The sequence below is a fragment of the Poecilia mexicana genome, unplaced genomic scaffold (genome assembly GCF_051168715.1).
Source record: "Poecilia mexicana isolate PSO_F unplaced genomic scaffold, ASM5116871v1 scaffold_15, whole genome shotgun sequence".
Taxonomy (NCBI): Eukaryota; Metazoa; Chordata; class Actinopteri; order Cyprinodontiformes; family Poeciliidae; genus Poecilia; species Poecilia mexicana.
In genome coordinates, this window is record NW_028263384.1 from 28,978,720 (window position 1) to 29,003,265 (window position 24,546).

Consider the following 24,546-nt stretch of genomic DNA (forward strand, 5'->3'; position numbering starts at 1 on the left):
TCCACGCATGTGTTCAGTGGACTCATTTAACTTCCATCTGAATTCTTCCTGATTTCCCAGTGCAGCTGATTACCTCCAATTCAGCCGACTACCGGGGGAAAGGGATTCATTGTGGAACAATGAGCTGAGACTACGGGTCTTCGGATTGGGGAATGTCAGCTAAATGATCTCCAGTGGACGAAAGCTTAAATGGAAGCTAAATGTGACGCGAAGCACTCCTCTATCTGATGCTCATTACCCGCCTCTCCATTCCCCCGGAGACCTGGCTCAGCTTCACACTGAGCACTTTCCTGCCAGGAGGAGGGTGATTACAACATTTTGCTTGACAAAAAAGCTCCCCTCCCCCTCGCCTCTCGCGTCGTTTCCTGTTTTCTCCCTCATCCTTTTCTTCTCCGACTGGTCAACCCTGTTTCTGCTCCCTCTTTCCTGCGTCTTCTCAGGCACTGCGGGCGATTTCCTACAGCGGCTGATTTGCCTCTTTGTCCTGCCCATGATTACAACACTTAGACACAAGCAGGCCGTGAATGGTATGAGAGAATTTTTATTCTCTGTCAGACAATAGCGAACAAGGGCGAATTATGAATTATGAATCATGCATCAGCGTGTAATTCAGGCGACAACAGCAACAACAACACAAAGGAGACACGGGAATCAGAAGCCGTTTGAAAGTAAATCACGGGAGAGGCCTGAGAGCAGCAAGCAGATGGGGCGATCATTGATGTGCGCACAGGGTACCATCCGTCTAGGGAGGAGCCGAGGCCTACGCATTCCTCTGCCAAGGCTCGATGTACTCGAGGCCCAGATGGTCAAAGATGTCCTTTTCAGTCGCTGCTGTCAGGAACTCCTTCTAGAGACAGGACAAGCAAACACTGTGTCACCGGCTTGGTCAGAAATGTGCAATCATTCCTAAACGTCAAAGCAAAGGTTTTAATACATTTCATTGAGACTTTGGATGACTGTTTATGTTGACTCTTTGTAAATAGTAAGTTCTATCAATTTAGATTTTCTTTGGTAGTTAGAATATACACCAACACCAAAAGTATTCACTCACCTGCCTTTTACCTCATATGATCTTCAGTGACATCCCATTCCTAATCCATATGGTTCAATATTAAAGTAAGATTAAAGTTTGTTTTTTGTTTTTTCAATCACGTTGGAACCGTGTGCAAAACCCAAACCGCCTTTATTGGAAATGTTTGGTTTTAGAACTGAGGCAGCAGCGTTTTCCCTCCTGACCGCAGAGGGAAAACGGATGGATGGACTTTCAGACGCTCGGTGCGACACTCCCGTCCCTCCCTTCCAACCCCCGTCATGGCGGCTCGCATGATTAAGTGACGTAGTTGCAAAGGGTCAATATGAATAAACATATGATCTGAACATTTAGGCCAGAATCAAACCACCAACAGTTGAACCAACACAGAGACGGAAAAAACCCACACATTTCCAAACATCGTTTTTAACTTCTCCCTTTATTTCCGTAGGACTTTTACCTTGATTTCAAACTGCGAATATCACTTCAGGTCTACTTGAACCCTGGCTGCACAAACACAGAGACATGCCGAGGCAGCGTGGGTCTAGAATCCCACTCTCCTCCAACACATAAACACTTTAACCTTGCTCTAAGTGATTGCTCTCTTCAGCAGATGAGTATTTTCCCTGACAAATCACGGCAGGGCTATTAGGTGCCGGCCGTCTACCAGCACGATGTGAAGGCTTATGTCTCTATAGGAGTGGTGACGAGGCATGACTCACCTTGGGAGAGAAGCAGCCTGCAGAGAGAGAGGGAGAGAAAGCGGCCTGTGATTGTGACACGCGCTGCCTTCAAGTGCTAAACTGGACCTGACACCAGAGCTTGTCAGCTCCCACTGCCAGCCAAAGGCAGAGTTAACTGAGGGAAACTAGCAGACGGGCAGGAGAAGGAAAAACCACCACAAGGCACGTCTCCCTCCATAGAGCTTTGTTATTTTTAATGCAAATGACAGGTTGGTCGTGCTGCAGGGAGAGTCGAGCGCTCGGCAGGAAACTCTGCTCATATCAAACCTGCTTAAATCTCTTCCAGATGGGAGTTTGGCTGAAATTGCACCGTTTATATTTGGAAACTGCATTGCAGTTCTTTCATCGGTACGACGGAGAATCACAGCCAGGCTGAGAAAATGTAAAAAATAATCACATTACGAGGAGTAGGTCATACAATTAAAACATTAAATTTAGTTTCTGTCAGTTTTAACCTTTCATATAAAAGGTAAAAAAAAAAAAAGTAATTGGAGATTAAAATTGTAATAATGAAACAGTATTACAATATACAGCATATTTCTTATACTTACCTTATAAGAAATATGGTAAGTCAAACTCTGAGCATGAAGAGGAAATAATACAATAATAAAGTTGAAATATTATTTTTATATTGCTTTAATCTTGTAATGTCATGACTTTATTCTCATAATATGTTGACTATATTCTTGTACAACTTTATTCTCGTAATGGTATGAGAATAAAGTCATAATATTTTGAGAATTACGGTAATACTATAATTTATTCTTGTATTATTTCAAATTATTCTCATAGGACTTAATTCTAGTTTATCCTTGTAATTGTATGACTTTCTTCTCATAACTTTAATTTGGTATTTTTGTTATACATAACTGCAACAGAAAATATAAGTCAATAATGAACCTGACACAGCATAAAGCCCTAAAACAAGCATGAAAAAAAAATTATTTTAGCTGTCTAGTCATCAAACAACATTTTCTTAAAGAAAAAGGAAGATGTGAAGTGGAAACATTTAATTTAATCAGCCATTTTACAACCAATCACATCTTCCACCAAACTTCTCACTTCTACATTTTCCTTAGCGTTTTGCTAACAAACATGTATGTAGAGTCATCAGAGAAAACCTGACGACGCTGTGCAGGTCAAGGTGTGGCACATTGTAGGCGTTTGGCTTCACTTTGATTCGGTTTTCTGACCTTACACTGGCCTGTGTTCGTATATAATGCAATGTGTGGTTAAAGAAAGCAGAGGACCTCATTACAAATATATCTCAGACTGTCCAGGTTTGTCCTGCAAGCATGATGGTGAAACTTATTGAAAAAAGAAATGTGTGTATTTCCTGCACAACTGAGCCTCCGCTTGTTAAATTAATAAATTAGTGAGTCATTCATTCAGACAGGCTCAGTGGAAATGACTAACCGAAGTTCAAACTATTCAATCAGAAAAGCAAAGGAAGGGAACTGAAGTGACTTTGTGATGTGGTTAATGATGCCAGACACGCTGCTCTACGTTTCTCACACAAAACCGTTAATTTTTCATATCAGAGGCCAGAAGAGGATTGTCAAATTCATTTGAGTTGATAAAAAGCAAACAGAAATTCAAATGTTACAACCAATGTAACCTGGGTTGGACCCTGAAGTAGCTGAACTACAGCAGCAGGAGACCAAACCAGGTCCATTTCCTGCTGGACAAGAACAGAAAACTGAAGCTAAAATTCAGACTTGCCACATATAGTCAATGATTGTTTGGAAACAAACTGCTTGTAGGTAAGATGTATATGCTTTGTCACATAATCACAAAGTAACTGCTAGAGTATGTTGGATTGATATCTGTTTTCTTAAAAAGCAAAAGCCAAAATTATGATAGCTTGTTTTAAATAAAATCATAAAATTGAAAATTAGATTACATAATGCAGGGGTGTTGATAAATCCACTTAATTGTAATTTTTGCCTCAAAAACCGATCTGATTGGACGCTGGAAAAGATTGTGTTGAAGTCATGGGGTCACATATCCATTTAATCAATAACCTAGCAGCAACAATGGTTTTTGAATTGAACATGTTTCTTATTTTTGATTGAAATATGATTGTTATTAATTAATCACAGAGCCTGCAATGAACAGAAATACAAATTTGAATCAAGTCGTACCACCAGTTTTAGCATTTGTTCTTTTAAACAACGGCTCTGGATTCCCATTTTCCAGATGAAAGCTGCCCTTTCCCTCACAGGAACAGCGAACCGCTGGTATTTGGTTTGGCTAAAACCATCCTGAGGTCCATTAACCTCCTCACCGCTGCCGTGTTTTCTTTATTGCTCTCATAACTTTGAGCCTATTTCTGGCTCCTACCGCCGAACACAGCAGCAAATCCACACATTGCCACAGTTTACTGCATCAAACAAACACGTGATTAAAAGTAGTGGAAGAAGAATAAAAGAAAACAGGAACAAATAAGAGTATAAGACAAGGTCAATGTGTATTGGGGAGAAAACATCACGTGCTGAGGCTCGTTGTACAGAAGGGAATTGGGGGGGAAAGGAGAAAACAGGAGCACAGGCGAGACTCTAACATCACCAGTTTAGCCATTGTCCTCGGTTCACTGTGCTGTCCCAGACCCTCAATTCCCACAACCCTGACATGCCCTCAGGTAGAAGCTGCTTTATTTACTTACCACAACACAGCACAGGCTCCATGGGAGATGAATCCACAAACCCCCTGTACCTCTAAATTCTCCCCTTTGGGCACAAACAGGAAGCCAGCCCTTAAAACGGCAAAAGGCTGCTTTTATTTCAGAGCTTTACGGCGTATCAGAAGGAGCCGAGAGTTGAGGAACAGAGAGGCAGTTAATTAGGAAGAGGGGTTATCTGTCTAAGACACTCATGTTGTCTGCGACTGGCAAACCGTCAGCGCCACATGCCAGAGAGGCAGCAGCGTGTGTTCCTGCGAGCCTGTGTCCTTGAATTAATAAGGCACTAATCAGCTACACGTTCCTCCGTCCACCGCATAATGACATCCCTCATGGACGCGAACACATATCAGCTCCTGCAAAACATCTGCTGCGTCTCTGCTGCCCGTCATCCTCTCCCTGCCACCCGGCGTAGGGCTTGATGGAAGGAGCTGATGGACATGGCCGGCTGCCCGCCTCCGGGACGAATCAACTGACGCATGAAGCCGGGAGAAGCTGACAGAGCGATGGAGAGGAAAACTAGGATCGCTGCTCAACGCTAACCCTACCAGGGGGCAAATGGGAAGGCATGTAGGACACAGAGAGTAAAAAAAGTGAGTTTCCACACAGAACAAGATGAAAATACTTAGAAATCAAACTTAAACTTAGATTAAGACTGTTAACTAGATGCTACACCTGATAGTTCACTTCAACCAGGTCAAAACTAATGTTGCGTTCACACCGAACGCAATTTGCACGTCAAAAACTCATCCAACGCTTCAAGTTTGACACTTGTGCACTTGGAAGTCAGACGCTGGACATTTTACTCTAGATGCACATCAGACACTTCAGATGCATCAAAACTGCACTAGATGCACAATGAGAGGAGCCGTAGTTTTCTGTTTCCGGTCTGTTTGTACAATGGTGGATGAAATTGAGAGAGTGACAACAAATTATTATTAAGCTTCTGCAATCATAACAGAGACTCAGACGTCTTTGCTGAACATTTTGTGTTCAGTTTTTATTGAACAAACGACAGCTGATAACGGCACGATGCGCGCTGGAGCCTCTTGCCGTTTTTTCCTTTCCCGGTTATTTTGAACAATGGCGGATGAAATATTGAGATCATGAGCAGATCATCAAACTCAACTGTGTTTGATGATCTGCTAACCCGAATCGGTGCCTGCATCTCCTGGCAGGACACCAACTACAGCCGCCTCTACGTCACATAGTGGAGTCTCTGATTGGTTGATTCTCCTGGTAGAGCAGCAAAAGTTCAGATCTTGTAATTCCAGCATCAGATGCACGTCGAACGCTTCAACCCTGCAGCGCTAGACACGCCGCAAGCGCCCTCGATGCACATCCACATAGACCTTGAATGTAAACCAGACACTCCTGACGCTCAAATCACGTTTGGTGTGAACGTAGCATTAGGTTTGTAGGCGGATCAGAGTTTTTGGTCCGGATCAGAGCTGCGCTCAGCTTCCCAGAAGAACAAAACTTTCTAAGCAAACAAACTAATTTCCTGTGACTAACTTGTATGGTTTTACTAACCATTGAATTTATGGTCTAAGTGAGATTCCTAATAGATGACAAGAAATCTTGCCATTTATTTGAAAAGCAAGGTCTTAAAAAGTTTGGGGGAAAGCAGAAAAACTCAGAATCAAAGCTGTTGAAGGTCTTTTGTGAAGTTTCCACAGTTAACGACGAATTGTGGAGTCATGTCATGTGCTGTGTTAGTCCAGAGTATTTTATTAAATCTAAAGTAAGCGCAGCAATCAGCCAGGAATGTAAAGCTCTTCACGCTTTCCTCTGCTGAAGAGCTTCATGAGGGTGTTTGTCATTTTCATCCACACGCCTTCAAGCCTTCTTGTATAAATTTACCAGGTGTTTAGTTCTTCTTGTGCTTTTTGTTTTATTGTCTAGTGTGGTCTACTTCAGCATGAATGCTTCAGGCAGGAACCTGCTGTGCATACAGAGAAGCTACTCCATCTTGCTGCCCGTAGTGAGTGATTATTTGAGCTGCTGCATATTTTGCATCATTTGAAACAATTCTCCTGTACATTAAAGTCTCCCTCTGATCTCAACGGCGCCAAACGCTTCGATTATTGGTTTGGATTCAAGATGAGATTCACTATTTGATGCCCTGAAATTAGACACACAATGTCCAGAAGGTCTTTAATGTGCGTTAAATAAGCTGATGATAAATTTCAGTGAAGCAGCTCTAGCTGTGCTAGCCCAGATTGCTAGCATACCTTCCCAATCTGGGTGGTCTATTTAAGCTGCAGAGATCCTCACGTCAGGATGAGGTTGCTGCCTGGTTGCTTGTTTCCAGCTCGTTCACCAGCAGCCGGCTGGGAGTGACGACACCACCATCACTGCCTGGCATGTTGAGGAGGAGATGCTTTCATATCTCCATGGAAAAATGAGGAATGTGGGAATATAAGGCCTAAATCAACAAAATCAAAAAGTAGCCATTTTAGATGTGCAAGTGTGTAGAAATGAACATATTTTACAGAAGCCTTTTAAAATATCCTTTATTTTTTTTATTGTAAAGCTATTTTAGGTAAATTGTGCCAATATCAAACTTAATCAGTCTTATTAATTAGTTATCAGAAGATGTAAGTATTTAAGAATAAAGAGAATCACAGACTTAATTTATGTTTTTTATGCAACATATTTGAATTTTGTGCAACCACCAAAAAAAATTAACTATGCAAACTCTGAATGGCCGTATAATCTGATGAATACATACAGTGAAAAATTAAACAACAATAAACAATAGACAAACAATCAGGTTCATTATTCTTTCTGTGGTTTTACCAACATTTTGCTCGACAGGTAACAAAGCCACTGATTGGTTCTTTATGGTCACATGATGGTACACTGACGAGAATGAATAATAGCGCGAGAGGAAATGCATGAAGTGCAAAGTAGCACTACCTGGTTTATGCTAAATTTCTCATTATCTGTAGGCTGTAACCATCAAAATGATAAGAAACGGTTTTCATGATAATTCTTGGAGCTGAACTTAAAACCTGAAACCTGTAAGTCAGTCTTGACATCATCCGTCTCCTGACTGAATAAAAAAAAATTATGTTTTCTGTCCATAAATAATTTTAAATTTTGACATATTGCTGCATCTTCAGTGGCATGTCAACGTTAGCACTCTGCTGCAAACACGTTACATAAGACCAGAAAACTCTGCAATACAAAATAAAAAGGAAGTCAGCTAAGGGAGCTGAGCTAAAGGTCAGGCAAATAAATATGCAAACACGACTCAAATCTATGCAAATGCTCTCTTGGAAGTTCTCTAGCAAGAAAATTTATCTGCACTCAGACTTCATCATGTGTGGTCATCTCTCTTCTGGCTTTGACTTTGCTTGTCCACAGCAGAAATCATTAAGAGCCTGATATTAAAAGTCAAAGATCTGCTGTGCATAAAACTTTTATACCCCAAACGTTTCAGCTTGTCTTTTTATAGATCTATTAGTTCAAGAGGCTGTATTTCATATGCAGGTTTAGTACCTTTTATTAAAAAAGCCTGGCTAATTGCACAGTCAACAAATGTACCCACTTCTTTAATTTTAGGTTTCTATTAGGTGACTATTGTCAGGAGATTAGGAAAAAAGTGTTTGATTTTGACTAACTAAATCTGTTTTTATTGCAGCGTGCAGGAAAGGCTGACAGGGGCAGAAAAAGCAGGAGGTGAATTATGCCCCAGTGTGTTCCCCCCGTAACAAAACGCCCCCGTCTCTCCACGGCGGCGGCAGCGTCCTGCTAGCCCTCAGCTCACAGGACAGCCTGAGAGACCAAGGAGGGGACAGACACCTCACTAATCACACCAGCAATTAGTGCAAGCATCATAAAGCACTGCTGTCTATAAAAGAGCTGTCGAGTTTAGTGTTATCGTCATTACTTATTCTTCTCTGGCTTGCTAATCAGCCGGTGCACGGGGCAGAGAGGCAGACAGGTAGAAAATAATGATTTTTCTAATCAGAAACAATGGGATCTTCACTTGACATCTGCGGTGTTATGGTGCTCTGCTCCCATGGAGGAGTAAACATTTGCAAATCAAAGTTATTTAGCTGATTAGGCTGCCCAGAGGCAATGAGCAGACGCATAAAGCGCCGGGGAGAGGTGCAATAAAAGCTTAATGTTTCCTCGGCGCCTTCCTAATGTCACCAAAGCATTAGTTTGAAACTTCAAAGTTCACGCTTCCATTTGCGTACATCCTCGTTGATAAAAGGAACTTGAAGTAAGCGATGACAATGCATTGCACATCGTTGCAACATTTCGCTCCTTGGTGAAACTTTCATCCTCACAGTGAAGGCGAAGACAACATGTTTGACACATTAAAGGTCTTTATTCCTCTAACAGAATAGTTATGTTTAAGGTGAAAATCCAATTCACTTTTGAGGTTATATGTAGAGCTGAATTACACAAAGTTTTGCTCCATCTTCACTCACTTTAATTTCAACCCATAACACAGAGCTTTGGCTGAGCGTAGACGTCGTTATCTGCAGACAGACTGGAAAGTCTCCCAACCTTTGGATGCATTCAAATCTTGAAAAGAAAACAGAAATTTTAACCACTTTTAACAGGACGTCCTTCATTCCTGCTGCACAACGCCTCCTGTTGACCACAGGCATTTAGAAACAAGTATTGTTTTCATGGTGCTGTATTCTACATGTGTATTTTCCAGGCACACAATAATCATGTAACTATGTTAACTTCAGTTGTCATAAAAATGTTATAAACAGCTCAGGTACGAATTAAGCTAGCACTGCACTGAACCCCATTGAAAACCTGATGTTATTCAACCAAATATTGATTTCTGAACTCTTCCTGAGGTAAAACATCAATATTGATGTTTCTAAATAAATATGAACTTGTTTTTTTTTTGTTTTTGTTTTTTTTTTTTGCATTATTTGAGGTCTGAAAGCACCGCATCTTTTTCCTTATTTTGACATTTTCTCATTGTTTGCAAAACTAAATTTTTGCCTGGAATTTCAGAGACATGTCAGTAGTTCATAGAATAAAAGAACAATTTTCATTTTACTCAAAAATATAACTATAAAGAGTAAAATGAGAAAATGATCAGTTTAAGTGGTCGCAAATTTTCCCAGAACTGTATATGAAACATGATTTAAAATATTTCTCACTTTTATTTAAATTTAAATTCTTGGAGCAGGATTGAATTAGGCTTGAATTGCAATGAAATATGAATCCAATTGTACAGATTTAATTGATTATATATATTACTCCTGTACACTTGGCTCTATTTGTGTTGAAAGTTGGCTTGTGATGATATTTGTTGTTTTTTGCTAAACTTTTTCCATTAAAACGGACATCACTGTCTGCAGCGTGGCGTTAACTGTTGCCGTCTCTTCACTTCCTCTCAAACGGACCCTTACAAAACAGTCTTCTAATGATAACAATAAATTAACTTTCTCCGCTCCACTGAAGCTTATAAATAATGAATCGGCTTGTTGAAGAGGAGCTAACTTTGCACAACCAATTAGCTTTCGGTTTCAGACAGAGCGAGTGGATCCTGCATCGTCAGCATTCTTCTCATTTTGCCTAATTTAAGCAACCCACTGGCAAATCTAAGCTTGGTTTGTGAATTATCCTCTCACCTTTGTGTTGATCTGACATTTTGATTTACTTAAAAGAATTCAGGTCTTTGGAATAATCTTTCAGTTATACTTGCATGTTTTCTTCTTCTGCTGCAACGTTTTGGCAGCAATGGGAGCCTCAAGTCTTCCAGGGAATAATCCAGTGAACTTCTGCATAATAAGTTTTTCTTCTTGATGTTTTTCTCATTCTGGGTTAAAATGCTCAAGTTCAAAAAGGTTGAATGTCTCCCCAGGGTTCAGCTGCGCCGAGGTCCATCCGGGACGCTTAAGGATTGTGTTTGATCTAATTTGCGTTTTTCTAATGTTTCACTCTGATCCAGAAAAAACACATCCATCACAGCAAAGGCCATTGCAAAGCCATTTTAAAGTCATATAAACATGTTTATATGTTATAAATACATAACATATAAACCTGTTTTATGTGTTATAGACATGATAACCATGCAAAGGGATGAAAGGAGATTTACTACCTAGTTTATCATCTTTGCTGATTTATTAAGTTTGCTGACTTGGGAAGAACAGAAGAGTTTTAGCAGAGAGAGAAAGAATATCAACAAATAAAAAAAAACATGAAGTAGACAAGGTCGAAAGGGATTGTACTGTGAAATGTGAGGGATTAGCACAGACCTGCCCAGGAGCAGTTTGGTATTAATCTGACCAGGTTTCCAAAAACACCTCATGTAGGAGACCGGCGTACCGGATCTGCTTAAAACGACGTCTGCTAGGAGTATAAATGATGATGGGCTTAACTGCACCACAAAATATTGGATAAGAAAACTCCTTTAGCCAGTTGGGTTGTGAATGGGTCACCCAGTGTTAAAATTAACACGTCTATATATATATATATATATATATATATAAAAAATACTTCTAATAGAATATATTCAGTCATTTCACTGAACTCTGATCCAGAACTGCAGTTTTCTAACTCAACATCTCAACATCTAACAGCAAAGCAAGATTGGCGGCACCAACTGACTAATTCACTCTTTGGTCACCTAGCAGCTAACTCACTCTTTGGTTACCTAGCAACTAACTCACTCTTTGGTTACCTAGCAACAACCAGTAACTGGCGCAGGAGCAGTTTATGATTCCGTAGTAACTCCTTAAAAAAAACAAAAAAACAAACAAAAAAAAACGGCAGTATGAAGTGAAAGAAAGAAATATTACAACAGAGGAAACTGTGGATAAAATGACACCAGTTTGGCGGTACTGTAGATAATTAAACAAAATAAAATTATCAATAATTATCGATATTGACTGATATGAAACACTTATATCGTGATACATTTTTCAGCCATATTGTCCAGCCTTAATTCCAAGATGGTGATATGACCAAAAAAAATAATAATAAATCCAACATACAAGCAGCTGAAATAAGATGGGCTTAGCTTTGAATACAGGATTAGGAGCTCAGTCATCACGGGGAAATAAAGTAGAGCCGCTACTAGTCTCACAAATTCACATCAAATAATTTTAAATCAAGTAAAAAGACTACAATGTGCAAAAAGATGGAGTGTATTTGGTCAAATATTTTGGAAACTGATCAAAACGTTTGCAGTAAGAACATAAAAACGGGTTTTCTTCTCATTTCTCTGTCCATCTGCACTGATGTTGCACAGCAACAGGTCATTATCAGAGCTGCTGCATTTCTCTGATGGCTGTAAACAAGGGCTTTCATTCATCTTCCCAGTAAAACTAAAAGCACTCACTCAAAATGTTTTTTTGATCTCCCATAAATCACCTTGTCAGATTTCTTGTTCACAGCTACTGCTTAATTTCATGACTAATTTAGGCAGCGGCTAATTGTGTTACGTTTGTAGCCTTCCCCTGCCTCGTTAGAAATCTCCTAATCTCTAAGGAGTCCATTATTACCTGAATGTTGGAATAAAGTTTGAGGAGCCAGAGGGGCAAACCTAATTTTTATGCCCTCCTAAATTCAAACAAGACAGGATAAGAGCTGCTCCTGCGATACTGATATTGAGCAAACAGCATCGCTGTGTGCCGACACATTTAAATAAAACTGTTTACATCACAAAGATTTCTCACTAAAAATTAAATAATTTGGTGCCAGAAAGGACACACAACCACCACTCCAAAGAGAAACCAAAGACAGTGTTTCTTTTGTTATCCTAACATAACTACAAAACATTAGAGTGCATTTCTAAAGACTGCGTGTAATATTTTATAATATGATGCATTATTTTATGTTGCATTTGACATGTCTGGGAATCACATCATATCCGAGTTTGGCAAGTTGGAAGATGCTGAGAGTTGTTAATTGTTGCGATGCACCGTGTTTCCACATGAGACATTCAAAGGATCATGCTGTTTAAAGTCACTATGTGTAACACTGGCTTAAAGAGGCAGAAATTAACAGCTGTCCTCAGAAACAGTTCAATTAGGCCTGTTTGACTAAATCTTGTATGCAGGTATGGTGGAAAAAATACCAACTTCAGCAAACATTCACAGATTCAAAATTTGACTTCACTCATTTCTTTATATTAATAAACAAAGGATGCATCATTCTACTCTCTTTTACATTTGCAGCATCGTTTACTGATTTCGAAACTGTTCGGACACAATAAGGAGCCTCTGATGGTAAGAACCAAGTGTTTTCTGTGACATGAAATAATTCTTAAACATTTAATATTCCAACTTTATGTTCACTTAATGACATTTCCTTTACTGGAGGCTGAAGAGCTGCAACCAGGTGCAGCTCTCTGCTGGACCTGTTTGTGCCTGCAGAGTGAAGCTGCTGCACAGACGAGCACAAGGTGCTGACAGGATTTCCCCCTCAGTGTTTAAAATGTGCATTTGTTTGCTTCTCCTTATGACTGAAAAATCAACAGCCATGACAAGACAAGGTAAACAGTAATCCCATTATCACCTCAATTTTTCACTGTTAAATTGAACAGAAATGCGTTTAGTTTGAAACTTATAGATAAATCACAGGTTTCTTAGTGATGCATCAGTGATTGTGGGGATTTTTCTTCTAAACTGTTCTCTGAATCACTCAACTGTCGTTATGAATGGACTGCATCTGAAAAGAATAAAGGGGAAAAGGTTGTTACTTGGTCTGACTCATGTCAAAGCCCACGGAGCCTGATTAACGTACTCCTGTTTAGCACAGACTGCGTACTGTCTCGGTCACTGGGGCCAGAAGGTGGCGAGCCGCATCCTGTGCAGCTGCATCATAATAGAGCGGCGCCCCGCGTGAAGCAGAGCATCACATCGCTGCTCTGCTTTTCGCTCTCATGTTTGTGCAGACGGACTCCAATCAGCAAGCCGCACTCGGAATAGCTTCTGCTCGACCTTTTATGAATCGGCTGCAGACTGAATCACTGCCTCGTGACACCAGCAGATAAAAGCTGTGCTGCTTCCTTGAGTGATTTCATGTACATTTATATAAATATGTTATGGGATGACATTCAGGGAATCGTGCATTTATATTGTCAGGAGTTTGAGTGTATGGAACAAATATTATCGGATGAAAGTGAAGGAATGAATTTATTGTTAATTTACTAATTTATAATGAGATTAAAGCCAAAAAGACCCAGTGGAAGAAAAGTATAAAATAAAAACAGAAATATGGTGATATTTACAATGAGATAAACACAAAGTGGCTACTTTGTACTGCAACTGATAGAATACAAAAATATATTATGTTTTTGTAAGATTCTAAAATATTTTTGAAAGATAAGCATTTTTGTAAATGTTTTTGCAAACTGTAAATATTTTTGTAAAAACATTTACGGAATATTTTTGGAAATATTTTTTGCTAAAACAATTTTATTCCAATAAAACTTTTAATTTTAATTGAAAGTTATATTGAAACACAATTTAAAGCTTGTTTTGATCAATTCTGTCATTGAATTTTGTCTCAATAAATTTTGGTGGATGATAAATTACCCCAATGGGGTGCAATTGATAGAATACAAAAATATTTACAAAATATTTCATACAAAATGTATTTCTATTTTTGATCAATCAAAAGTATTTTTGTAAATATCAAAAACTTGAAACAAAATTGAAAGTTTGCTTTGATCAATTTTGTTATTGAAATTTGTCACGATAAATTTTACTGAACAATAAATTGCGGCAATAATTATTGCGATAAATGATATTTATCGCAATAATTTTGAAACCAACTTCAAGCAATGTATTGATAATGGCATAAAGTCAATTTACTGTCTCAAATAAAAAACAGTAAATTTGTAAAGACTTCACACTGGAACTGGAAGATTTGCGACACAATAATAGATAAAAATAAATAAAAACCACCAAAGAAGCAAAACCATAAATAAAATGGATTATAAATAAAATTCCCCTTCAGAAAATATTAATAATCAGAATTTAAATTATGGAGCTCGTTTTAATTTGTCATGCGATTAATTGATTGATTGCTTATTGATGATGTTCTGTGGTTTAGTTCAGGCAGTTTTATGGTGAATTTTCTCTTTTCCAGGCTCCTGAGTGATTCTGTCCATTTTCAGAAGCAAGTCAGAGCCGAGACTACAGAGCCAACCTGAAGCAACCTAATGACTGTTCAGTTGAGTGTTGCTGTAAATAAATCATGGGGTAAACTGAAATAGGAGTTCTGGACTGAGGGCTTCTCAGAGCTGCAGCAGCAGCAGTGTCAATTAATGTTACATGACAGGCAGACACAACTAACCACCAGGCCTTCCTAAAAATCCTCTGCCATTTGGTTTCATCAATAATGGAAGTGGACACGTCTGCCGAACGAACCGATTCACGTCGTTGTCCAGGAGCATTCCCAACCCCAAACCTCCGATCTTTTCTCCCAGGAGTTCACAGACTCAAACCGTTTCTCGTCTTCACGCAGAAAGCCCAGAGAAAAATAAAAGAAAAACAGACTGCAGGTTGGTGGATTTAGAGGATAATAGCTTGCTATTGAATTCCATTCTTTAGTAATGCAAAACACAAGCTCAATGGGATCTATAAATACTTCCCATCCTTTATTTTCACCCATTAGGCTGGGGTAACAGGCAGCATGTGGGTGGATGGGCGGCTGAGCTGGGGACGGTGACGGGGGGAAGAGATGCGAGAGTTTAAGGGAAAAGATAATGTTCTTTTACATTACTCAAATTCCCCTCTGCTACATGTGTTCATCCTTCTTCCTCAGCTTGTAATTCAGCTTAATTTTTGGTCTATTTTTCAACAGCTCCGAGCTCGCCGCGCTGCCAGCACTCCTTCCCTTCACTGCGCAGCAGGAAGCAATGTGATTTATCACTGAGGTTACTTGTCCTGCTGTGAAAACTGAACAGATGACCATTCTGATTTATTTAGCAGTCGCTCTTAGAGACTGACTGACTTTCACACAGCAAACCACAGACCTGTCAGGACAGTTTGACATCATTATTGTATCATAAGCCTAAAAAAACACCATAGAATACACTGATTGCATTTATTTAAAAAAAATATATAATGCTTTTTACAATTCAAAATTGTATCACCTCCTCCATATTCAAAGGTCCAAAACCATTTAATCACATTTTGTTACAACTTTCAAGCAAAAGAAATTCCTCTGAATACCTACAACGGTTTGTTTGTGTTGCTTAGCTGCTCTGTTTTTAGTTGTAAAGTGATAATTTTTTCAACATTTTTACCCACCAATTTGCAGAAAACAACTGTGTAATTACAAGCATGCAGCAGCTACATGAATTCTTTATATTTGCTGGAAACTTTTAGTAAATGTCTCATTTTCCTTCATTATTTAAAAGCTGCACGGTGGTAGATATCAGCATTTCCAAATATTAGCCTGGTGGATTCCTATGTGGAGTTAGCATGCTAGCTAATAATGTGAATATTTTTACTGTTATTTCTGTTTGTCTTATATCTAGTTCAGCTGCCAGAACTAGGCATAGGTTAATTCAGTAAATTAATAATACTTCATCTAAAACACATGTTAAAATTATAGTAAGTTGTGTTTATGGAGCACATTTAGAGCAAAAAGTAAAAAAGAAGTTTTCCTTTTATTCATCAATTAATGACATTGATATTAGAGCAACAATCTGCAGTTTTGTTCTGGATCTGAACCGTGTCCCGAACAGCAAAATAATAATATTTATGTATTTATTGGTTTTTAGATTCTGAGACATTGACTCCTCCAAAAAAAATAAATAAATAAATTACCTGTGACAGAATATCATATCTTTTTACCCTTTAGAAAAAGGACTAGCGTTGATATTAACTGGCTGAATTGTCGGACCATCTGTTCGGTTGGAGCCTGGTACACCTGGAAGCAAAAGAATCATTCCCTGTCAATTTACAGAAATGAGTAAATCAGATAAAAAGGAAGCTTAGGATTGAAAAATCAACATTCTTAAATCCGATCTTCCTTCTGAGCCAATGCTAATTCTTCTTTCCTGTAGTCTATTTCCTTTGTTTCTCCACTATATGTCCGTATTAAATGCTGTTGCCCCGAGCTGCCTCCCCTTTCATGCTTCACATGGAAGCTATTCAGAAATACTCCCATCCTGTTAGCATATAAATTGCAGCTCATGTTTATTTTATTTATTTTTTTCTGTATTTACTCCGTTCTCTTTGATGTTACAGGGTTGCCTTGTTTGACACACAAAAGGTGATGTTGGAGAAGAAAACTGTTGGTAAAAACAAACCGACCAACGTTTGTTCTGGATTTTATCTTATTTAAACAACAAAATGCTCTTCATTCACTTGCTTCACCATTTGTTTTCATCTATTTTGATAGCGAAGGATATCCGATTATATCTGGTAATTAAGATTGCATTCTGCTTTGATTTTTGCAGTATTGTTTGCAGAAAGATGCCTTTTCTCCACATGAATAGTGTTGGTAAGTGATAGCTTCATGGCTTTGCTCCAGACTGAGATATCTCAACGATTATTTTATGTTTGAAACCAAATACAGACATTCAGAGTCCTGAGGACACGAATCCTGGTAACATGCTGGTTTCTCCTCTTTTGAATTTGAGTGAAGCGTCTGAGCAGAATGGATTGTCTAGAAATTGGATACGTTCTGCTTATCCAGTCGAGATCATTCCTCTGAAAACAACCTCTGACATTTCCAGCTGAGACACTTTTGGGGCTACCATATCTGATTTGACTAATTCCCCAGCTCTTCAACAGCTACTTGGTAAACACACATAATGAAACGATGAAAAGCTGAGTTTAATTCTTGTGATACAGGAAGTGGTAGCCTGTCCAGAATCTCCAGATCTGCTGAACTACGGTGATAAATACAGGCGCAGTCAGTTCATTTCAGTAGTTCTTCCTATCTAAAGAATCAATTTACCCCAATTTTTATGATGTAAACACATTAATGCTTTAAAAGTCATGAAATATTCAACTGTAGCTGAGAAACAGGGCCAATCATCCAACAGAATGACAGATTTTTTACAACTTCCTGTAATTTTACCAACAGCAAAAAATTCAAGATGGCCGCCATCGCCATCAAGGAAAATTAATTTTTGCGCTAAATTTGCCAATATTTATCACAGACGAATACTTTTATTGTCAAATTAAACCTGATTTTACACATAGAAATCATATTTATTGACGATGTTTTGATTTTTCAACAACCATCATGGTTGTCATGGAAAATTAATTTTTTACACTGAATTAGATGAATGTGACTTTATTTTATCTGACTTTATAGTTAGAACCATAGAAATCAGTTACATCTTCTTGATTTGCGTTTCCTTTTTTCAAAATGGCCACCATGGTTGTCATGGAGAATAATGCGGCTGCACTAAAATCGACAGTAGTTATTCCTCTGCAAGTGTTAGGCACAGCAAACAAAAAGGGAAGTTCACTAACTACTAACTTGGTAAACAAGAATGTTAGCTTCGCTAATGCTAACCCGCTAAACACGTAAAACATTAGCAGGAGCTAACGCTAACCATTAAGACGACTGTCTCAGTATATGTCTCACATCTTCATCACCTTCCAGTTGACGACTGGAGGTTTCTGAATTTGCTTCATCTTACCACTTTAAAGTTTATGAATAAGATGACCAAAGTTTAAAACATATGACAAAGTTCATCCAAGTCATGAAAATGGGTAACATTTTAAGACAATAATTGGCTCCAAAACGGCGGCCATCTTGGCTGTCATCCGTAAATTTAAGTTGCTAATGGGAAATATGAAAAACATATGCTGATTTTTATGCTTGTATCGACACTTGAAAGATTTTTCAAGTAATACGTTGCACTAAAATACATCCCACTCACAAACAAGTCCAGTGATGAAGATAATCAATACCTTATGCTTAAATTAATCTGGAGATACTTTAGTTAACCACACTAAGTGGAGAAGACCGTTTTCATCCTGGACGATAGTCTGGTCCCTAAGAGTGAAGATATGTATCAATAATTATCGATATCTCATCTTGATGTCTCTGAGGATTGGGATTGCCTCCAGTGGTGATTAGCCTTATTTTCCAGAAAGGGAGACGATGCCCCACCACGCCTCCAGCAAACGTTTTTTTGGCTTTGGCAGAGAAGATTTGGCAAGAACTTCATGGACGCAATCCAGAAATGCATTTTCCATTCAAACGTGGCACCATTTAAAGGGAATTAAGCAATCTTTTTTTAACGGTGTAGGATTTATTGCCAAGAAGCGTCATCACAACAAAAACTGACCAAAATATTCCCATTCTCCCAATCCTAAGTGTAGATACAGCCTCCAATCTGCTTTAAAGGTAAAACTGTCGATGTTAGTAAAACAGAATGGAACCAGCAAAGTAAGGGCATTTTTAACTGGCTCCACATGACCGGCCTTTCTCCATCACAGTCCTCCATTATTACAGCAGCCCTCCCATTTCACACTCCCCAACCCTCCTCATTAAAGTCTCTTAATTGTTTCCCTGACCTCTAAGAGAGACGACCCGGTCACATGGCAACTCTACCTTAAAATTAACGTTTCGTATTTGCACTGTCCGCCTGTCCTGGGAACATCGTTTCCTGGCAGCTGCAGCTGACAGTCATCTTGTTTTAGGGCAAAATGAAGTTAATTCAACAGCTCATCTGGAGGGTGGGACAGGTCTTTTAGATATTTATAGGAGAAAATGTAAACTGACAGGACATTTCAGAGAATATTTGGAGTGCAAGATAAGCACGTTTTAACATCACAGATCATCAACTTTGCCTCTATTTTATCCATTCTGAGTCCACTTTGATTTACCTTTCTGCAAGGCTCCTAGTCTTTCATAACCGACTCAGCGACATACCGGAGAAACCATTCGGACCGCTCTGATCAAAGCAAATCCCTGAAATGAAAAATTCCTTAAACCCGTTTTTGACTGACACAGAAAAAAATTGAAATTTGTGCAAACAAAGAAACTCCAGTCGTGGTAATGCTGAGTGACAGTTCTCTTAGAGGAGGAAAAGGAAGCAGAAAAAATGAAGTCAGACCTGTTGCGCGGCCACCGTATTAACATGGACAGGGAACTGATAAACACATTTATCCTAATTACGGCGCCTGGACACAGACTGGAGGCGAATGAATGGGAATCAGTAATGACAAGCAAGGCGAAGGGCAGCGAAATGTTCCACAGGAGCTTCTCTGTTTTTACCTGCTGCTGCCCGTTTCTTTAAACAAAGTTTATAATGAACAAGAAAAAAATCCTTCCACTGCACTTTGAAATGCCGTGTGCATCCATGGATACTTTTCAGATCAATAAATCGTTTGTTTTGCACTGCGTCTGACAACTTTCTGCTGTTTCTGGTTTGACTTTGGTGAAAGAAGAGAAAACATTTGCATGTAGAAACAGAGGAGAACAAGCAAACATGTAGAATACAGAATGGTTGTTTGATCAGATGATTTTATGTTATGGTCCTGATTGATTCCTTAATATAATACATATATAAAAAATGGCAGACATTAACAGCAGTTTGTAAAAGATCACATAAATAACTGCATGGAGCGGTCAGGATTACATCTTTCAGCTAATCATTTGTATGTTATGACTGATAACAGAAATGAATGATTTGGTGAATTATCTGCACATTGACACCTGATTTTATCTCAAAAGAAAATCCAATGTTTGGGGAGTTTCAGTACAGAAGTGAACATTCAGAGAAAACCTTTCGTTCAAGCTTAGATTGAATGGAGAGTATGTGCAAACATTTTATTTTTCAAGTTTTTGTAAAGCTTCTGACCTGAATTTTGGCTTAAACTTTGACTAGGACATTCTAATAAAAAGGGAATTTTGAAAAAAAAAATCACTTGTTTTTTATAGCAAAAAAAACTTTTGGTGAAAAATGACGAGCCTTTTTTTAGGAATGTGACTATAAAGAACAATGAGTTATACATTTTCTTTTTTAAACTGTTCACCTTGTGGTCACAGGTGTCAGCTTTCTAAGTTTTCCTCTCCGTTTCCTCCACATAGTTCATATCTGCTGGAAATGTTAGCGCCGTACTCGTCTTAACTTTGTGTCGGCACGCAGAGAGAAAGCTCATGTTTGCAACATTCGAGGTGGTCCAATTTTCCAAATCCTATTTACAAATCCGAGTGACTCTTGTAATCTGTCATTTCCTGTCCTTATCTCCCTGGTAGGTGCAAGCTTCTTGTGGAGCGTAAGACAAGGTATTATGAGTTAAATCTGCAGCTGACGGCCTGAAAATGTGAGATATGTTGAGTTTCTTTAAATCCTCCACTCTGATCCCAGCTTAGGAAGCTATTCCTCATCCACCTCTGCTTAAAGACGACTTAAATGCGGTGAATCGGTCCATTTCTAGATGCCCATTTTTTACTGGGCAGTGTTTTCACAACATGGAGTCGTGTCTTTTTAAGTCTTTAGCTGGCTCTGGGGGTAATAATTGGATATTTTCTGAGATGTGACGTCTCAGAAAAAAGCAGCTGAAGACCTGTTATTACCCAAGGTGATATCCTCACCTGTAGTTTTGACATTGATACCTACGGTGATGACATTTCTATCTGCAGAGATAATATTTGAGTTTACAGGAGAAACTGTGAGAGACATTCCTCTCATGGTGACAATATTTTAACACAAATTACCAAACCAATCAAATCTCCTTTTCTGCGTATATTCTTTAATTTTGTCATTAATGCTCACTTGAGACTCTATTCTTTCCCTTCTGGTGCTGCTTGGTCTTACATACTCAATAACAAACAGCCGTGGATTCTCGCTGGTTTTCTGACACTCCCTCCAAATGCATCAAGAAAATACAGAGTTTATAATTTAACACCTTCTGTAATTACTTTGTGTTGAGGTCAGAGGTCGGCATAGCAGATAGCCGTTAGGTAAAGGTTGACGTTTGCCTCTGGCCATATGTTGCCTCCCAAAGGTATTCAGACACCTTGAACTTTTCCACAGTTTGTCAAACTACAGCCACTAACCTCAATGTTTTGACTCAGATTTTATAGGAAAGGTCTTTCAATCTTTCTAAACTTTAAATCCACTGTTAGAGGGGATCTAAATCAGTGTTTCTCAACCTGTTTCAGGCTGAGGACCTTTTAACTCATTTAACAAACACATGAAAACTGCCCTGCAACAACAACATAACCTAAAATGAAACTATTTTAGTTCATCCTAATGAACAAAGGCATTAAGTAAAGGTGAATGGACACAAAAAAGTCATGAACACTTACATTCAGGGCGCTTTGAGTTACTTACAGATTCTACGGTTTCTAATCATGTCAAATACATGGAAGTCAAAAAACCTGTTGTGTGCATTAATAACATTTAAGCCTATATGTCATTTAGAAGCACAATAAAAGATAAATGTACTGGAGTTGCTTCTGCACCTTTAAAGATAAAAATTATAAACTCTATCAATTGTTTATCTGTTGTATTTAATTAATTTAATTTCATAATTTTAATTAAAAGCAAATCATAAGCAAAAGTCGTAAAAAGTAGAGAACAGTTCTCACTAACTGAGCCATGAGTCGGCATAGAACCGTTCAAAAGAATCGAATCGTTCGTAAACGATACTCCGACATTCTCTTGCCGTCCTCCGATCATATAAACAGCCCTGCCGTTTTCTTTCCACCCGTATCTTCAGCTTTTCTTTTGAGTGATAAGCTACCTGTAGCTTCACACCTTGAACTGACGCCACGGTTGCCTTGTGGACCACTAGGGGGCGCTGCACAATTTGAGAAAGACTGATCTAAATATAACCCATCAGTCAGGAGAGTTCAAAAAATGGCATTTCAGTAATACGGGTTTGATTCTGTGTATTTAGCTGCAGGCCAGTTTTTTCTCTTTCTCTTGATGCCGACCTCTCAGACCCTCTGGTTGGAAATCGCCTTAACCTTTAACTCACTCCAGATTTCTGTAAACCCATGCAGGAATAATTTTCTTGACCTTCTGCAAACTTATGATTTTTTAACCACTCCTCAAAAAAAAGGAACAATAGCAGCACCGGATTTGTTCTCTTGCCTGTTTAGTCTAATCTTGATGTGCCTAGATGCACTCTAAGCTTTCATGTAGTTGGTCAAGCAAAAGGGAAAACAATTCAATTCAGTGGGCAAAATGAACCACTAACAAACCGCATGCAGCCCATAATAAAATAGACCAAACTGGGAAAGTCTAAGGGAAGGAAGGAAGCAAAAACTTTAAATCAGTTTCAGTTCCTGAAAATAGTTTTGCCCATGTAGCAATTACCAGGTTAATGTTCCAGGAATACTCAGCAGTAATAAACACTGACAATAATTCGGCCTGAGAGCCGCTAAGTACGTCTAATGAAATGCAGCATCTTGTTTGGCAAATACAAGACAAGATGGAGAGGAAAAAATAAACTTTCCCTCTGGCTTTTGATTATCTGCACACCGCCCTCCTCAGCCCCATTTCATACATCGGATGATTTATAGACAAAGCAGCTCGATGTTTGTTTTTATTATTTACTAAGTTGACTTTCGCACAGATTTATCTATTGCATGAGTTCGGTAAACATGTGAGCTCCTATAAATAGATATCATGAAGCTTACTGAATTAAAGCTTATTGGATTGTTGCAGCAAGCTTTTAATTTGAGACGTGGTCGTCTGCGTTCAGGTAGTGGATCTAAATGTAACAACGTGTTTGAAGGTTTAAAATAACTACGTCTCCTCTCCTTGTTGATTTGTTGATGTGCTTTTCTGCTCCACTATTCTGCCTTGAATATTACCACTGGTAAAATAAAAAGAGTCAGGGTGGAAGAAGTTAGACATGAACTCCACCTTTGTTAACCAGCTATCGCTGGGTTTCAGATGACGCAGCATCGACGTCACGCAGTGCAGATGGTTTCAGGAAGTAGTAAATGCAGCCTGTTTACTTCTGTTCACCCACATTCAAAATGTCCTGTACGGTTGTTCCAACCGTTCAAATGGAGAGAAAGATGAACGTTATTTCCGTGTTATTTTCCACGTCCTGCTCTGAATGTCGAGCATCATCCAGGTCACATGTCTTTAACTCAGCAATGTATCAAGTGGAGCATCATGGCGAAACCCGCCTTGTTCTGCGTGTGAAGGAAAATTTGTTGGGCCTCACATCGACAATCAGACAATAATTTTGAGTGTCACAAAGCAAGAGAATAAACTTAAAATAAAAAATCTAGCTTTTTTTTTTTTTACTTTTTGCAACAACTTTTAAACCATTTTTAACTTTTGCAGGGCATGGTGTCAAAATATAACCTCGTGTCTGTCTGAATGGCAATTTTCCCATCTCTCCTCACATGCCAGCAGGGTATTTAGAGGGCAGAAGCCCCAATATTACCCCCATTTTGGCTGACTTGTCTGTCAGGAAGTGTGCTTGTGACACCCCTTAGAGTCCACATGCCAACAACAGCTAAATTAAACTTCTCCTCCCTCATTCTCAGCTAGCAAAGCGCGGCCCTCCTTCCAGGCGGGCCTGCTGTCCTCGATGCAGACGCCACCTGTGAGCACCAACCAGCCGGCCGGGGGTGAGGGGGGAACTTTCAAAACGGCTGCTCCCCAAAGCCCAGTGCAATTGCCCCGCTATTGTCCACTCATCCGCTGCTGGAAGGGCGGCGGAGGAGCGGAGCAGCATGCTGGAACTTCAAATCAAAGACTCAATAATTTGACAGAGAGAGCTGAATTAAATTCAGCTTTTCGCCCTGTGCTTGACGCAGACGAAGTCGTACTGAAGTGCCCTGTGGATAACCGAACTAACTTAGAATTATCAGCACTTTTAAATTAAAGATTTTATGACTTTCATCAAAAACTGGGGGACCAACTTGCAGAATGATTTCCATTTAGCCAATTAAAACTCCTCCAAAAAATCTCCAGTAGCTCTTGAAGCAATTCCTGGTGTTTAATGATTAATTAAAAATGTCCTTTTTGTGTTTACTTTTCATAACAGCCAATATTTCTGAGGATTTCTTTGTATTTCGGCAAAATACAACAAATTTTGCTGGTAACTAAGGAAGGAGAGTTATTTGTTATATTTTGGAGTGGCTGGCTCATAACTTAGACTGTTGAGATTTTTAGAATCATTGAGTATTTTAATTACATT

At 39.0% G+C, this 24,546-nt stretch overlaps 1 protein-coding gene across 1 annotated transcript in view; it reads right to left on the reverse strand.

Annotated features, from left to right (window-relative positions):
• Positions 1 to 523: 523 nt before the first annotated feature.
• dntt (deoxynucleotidyltransferase, terminal) overlaps positions 524 to 24,546 on the reverse strand; it is a 104,145-nt gene continuing 80,122 nt past the window's right edge. Inside the window, exon 11 of the mRNA XM_088013206.1 lies at positions 524 to 847. Within this exon, the coding sequence (XP_087869332.1) occupies positions 761 to 847 (87 nt within the window). The 3' untranslated portion in view covers positions 524 to 760. The remainder of the gene's footprint in view (positions 848 to 24,546) is intronic.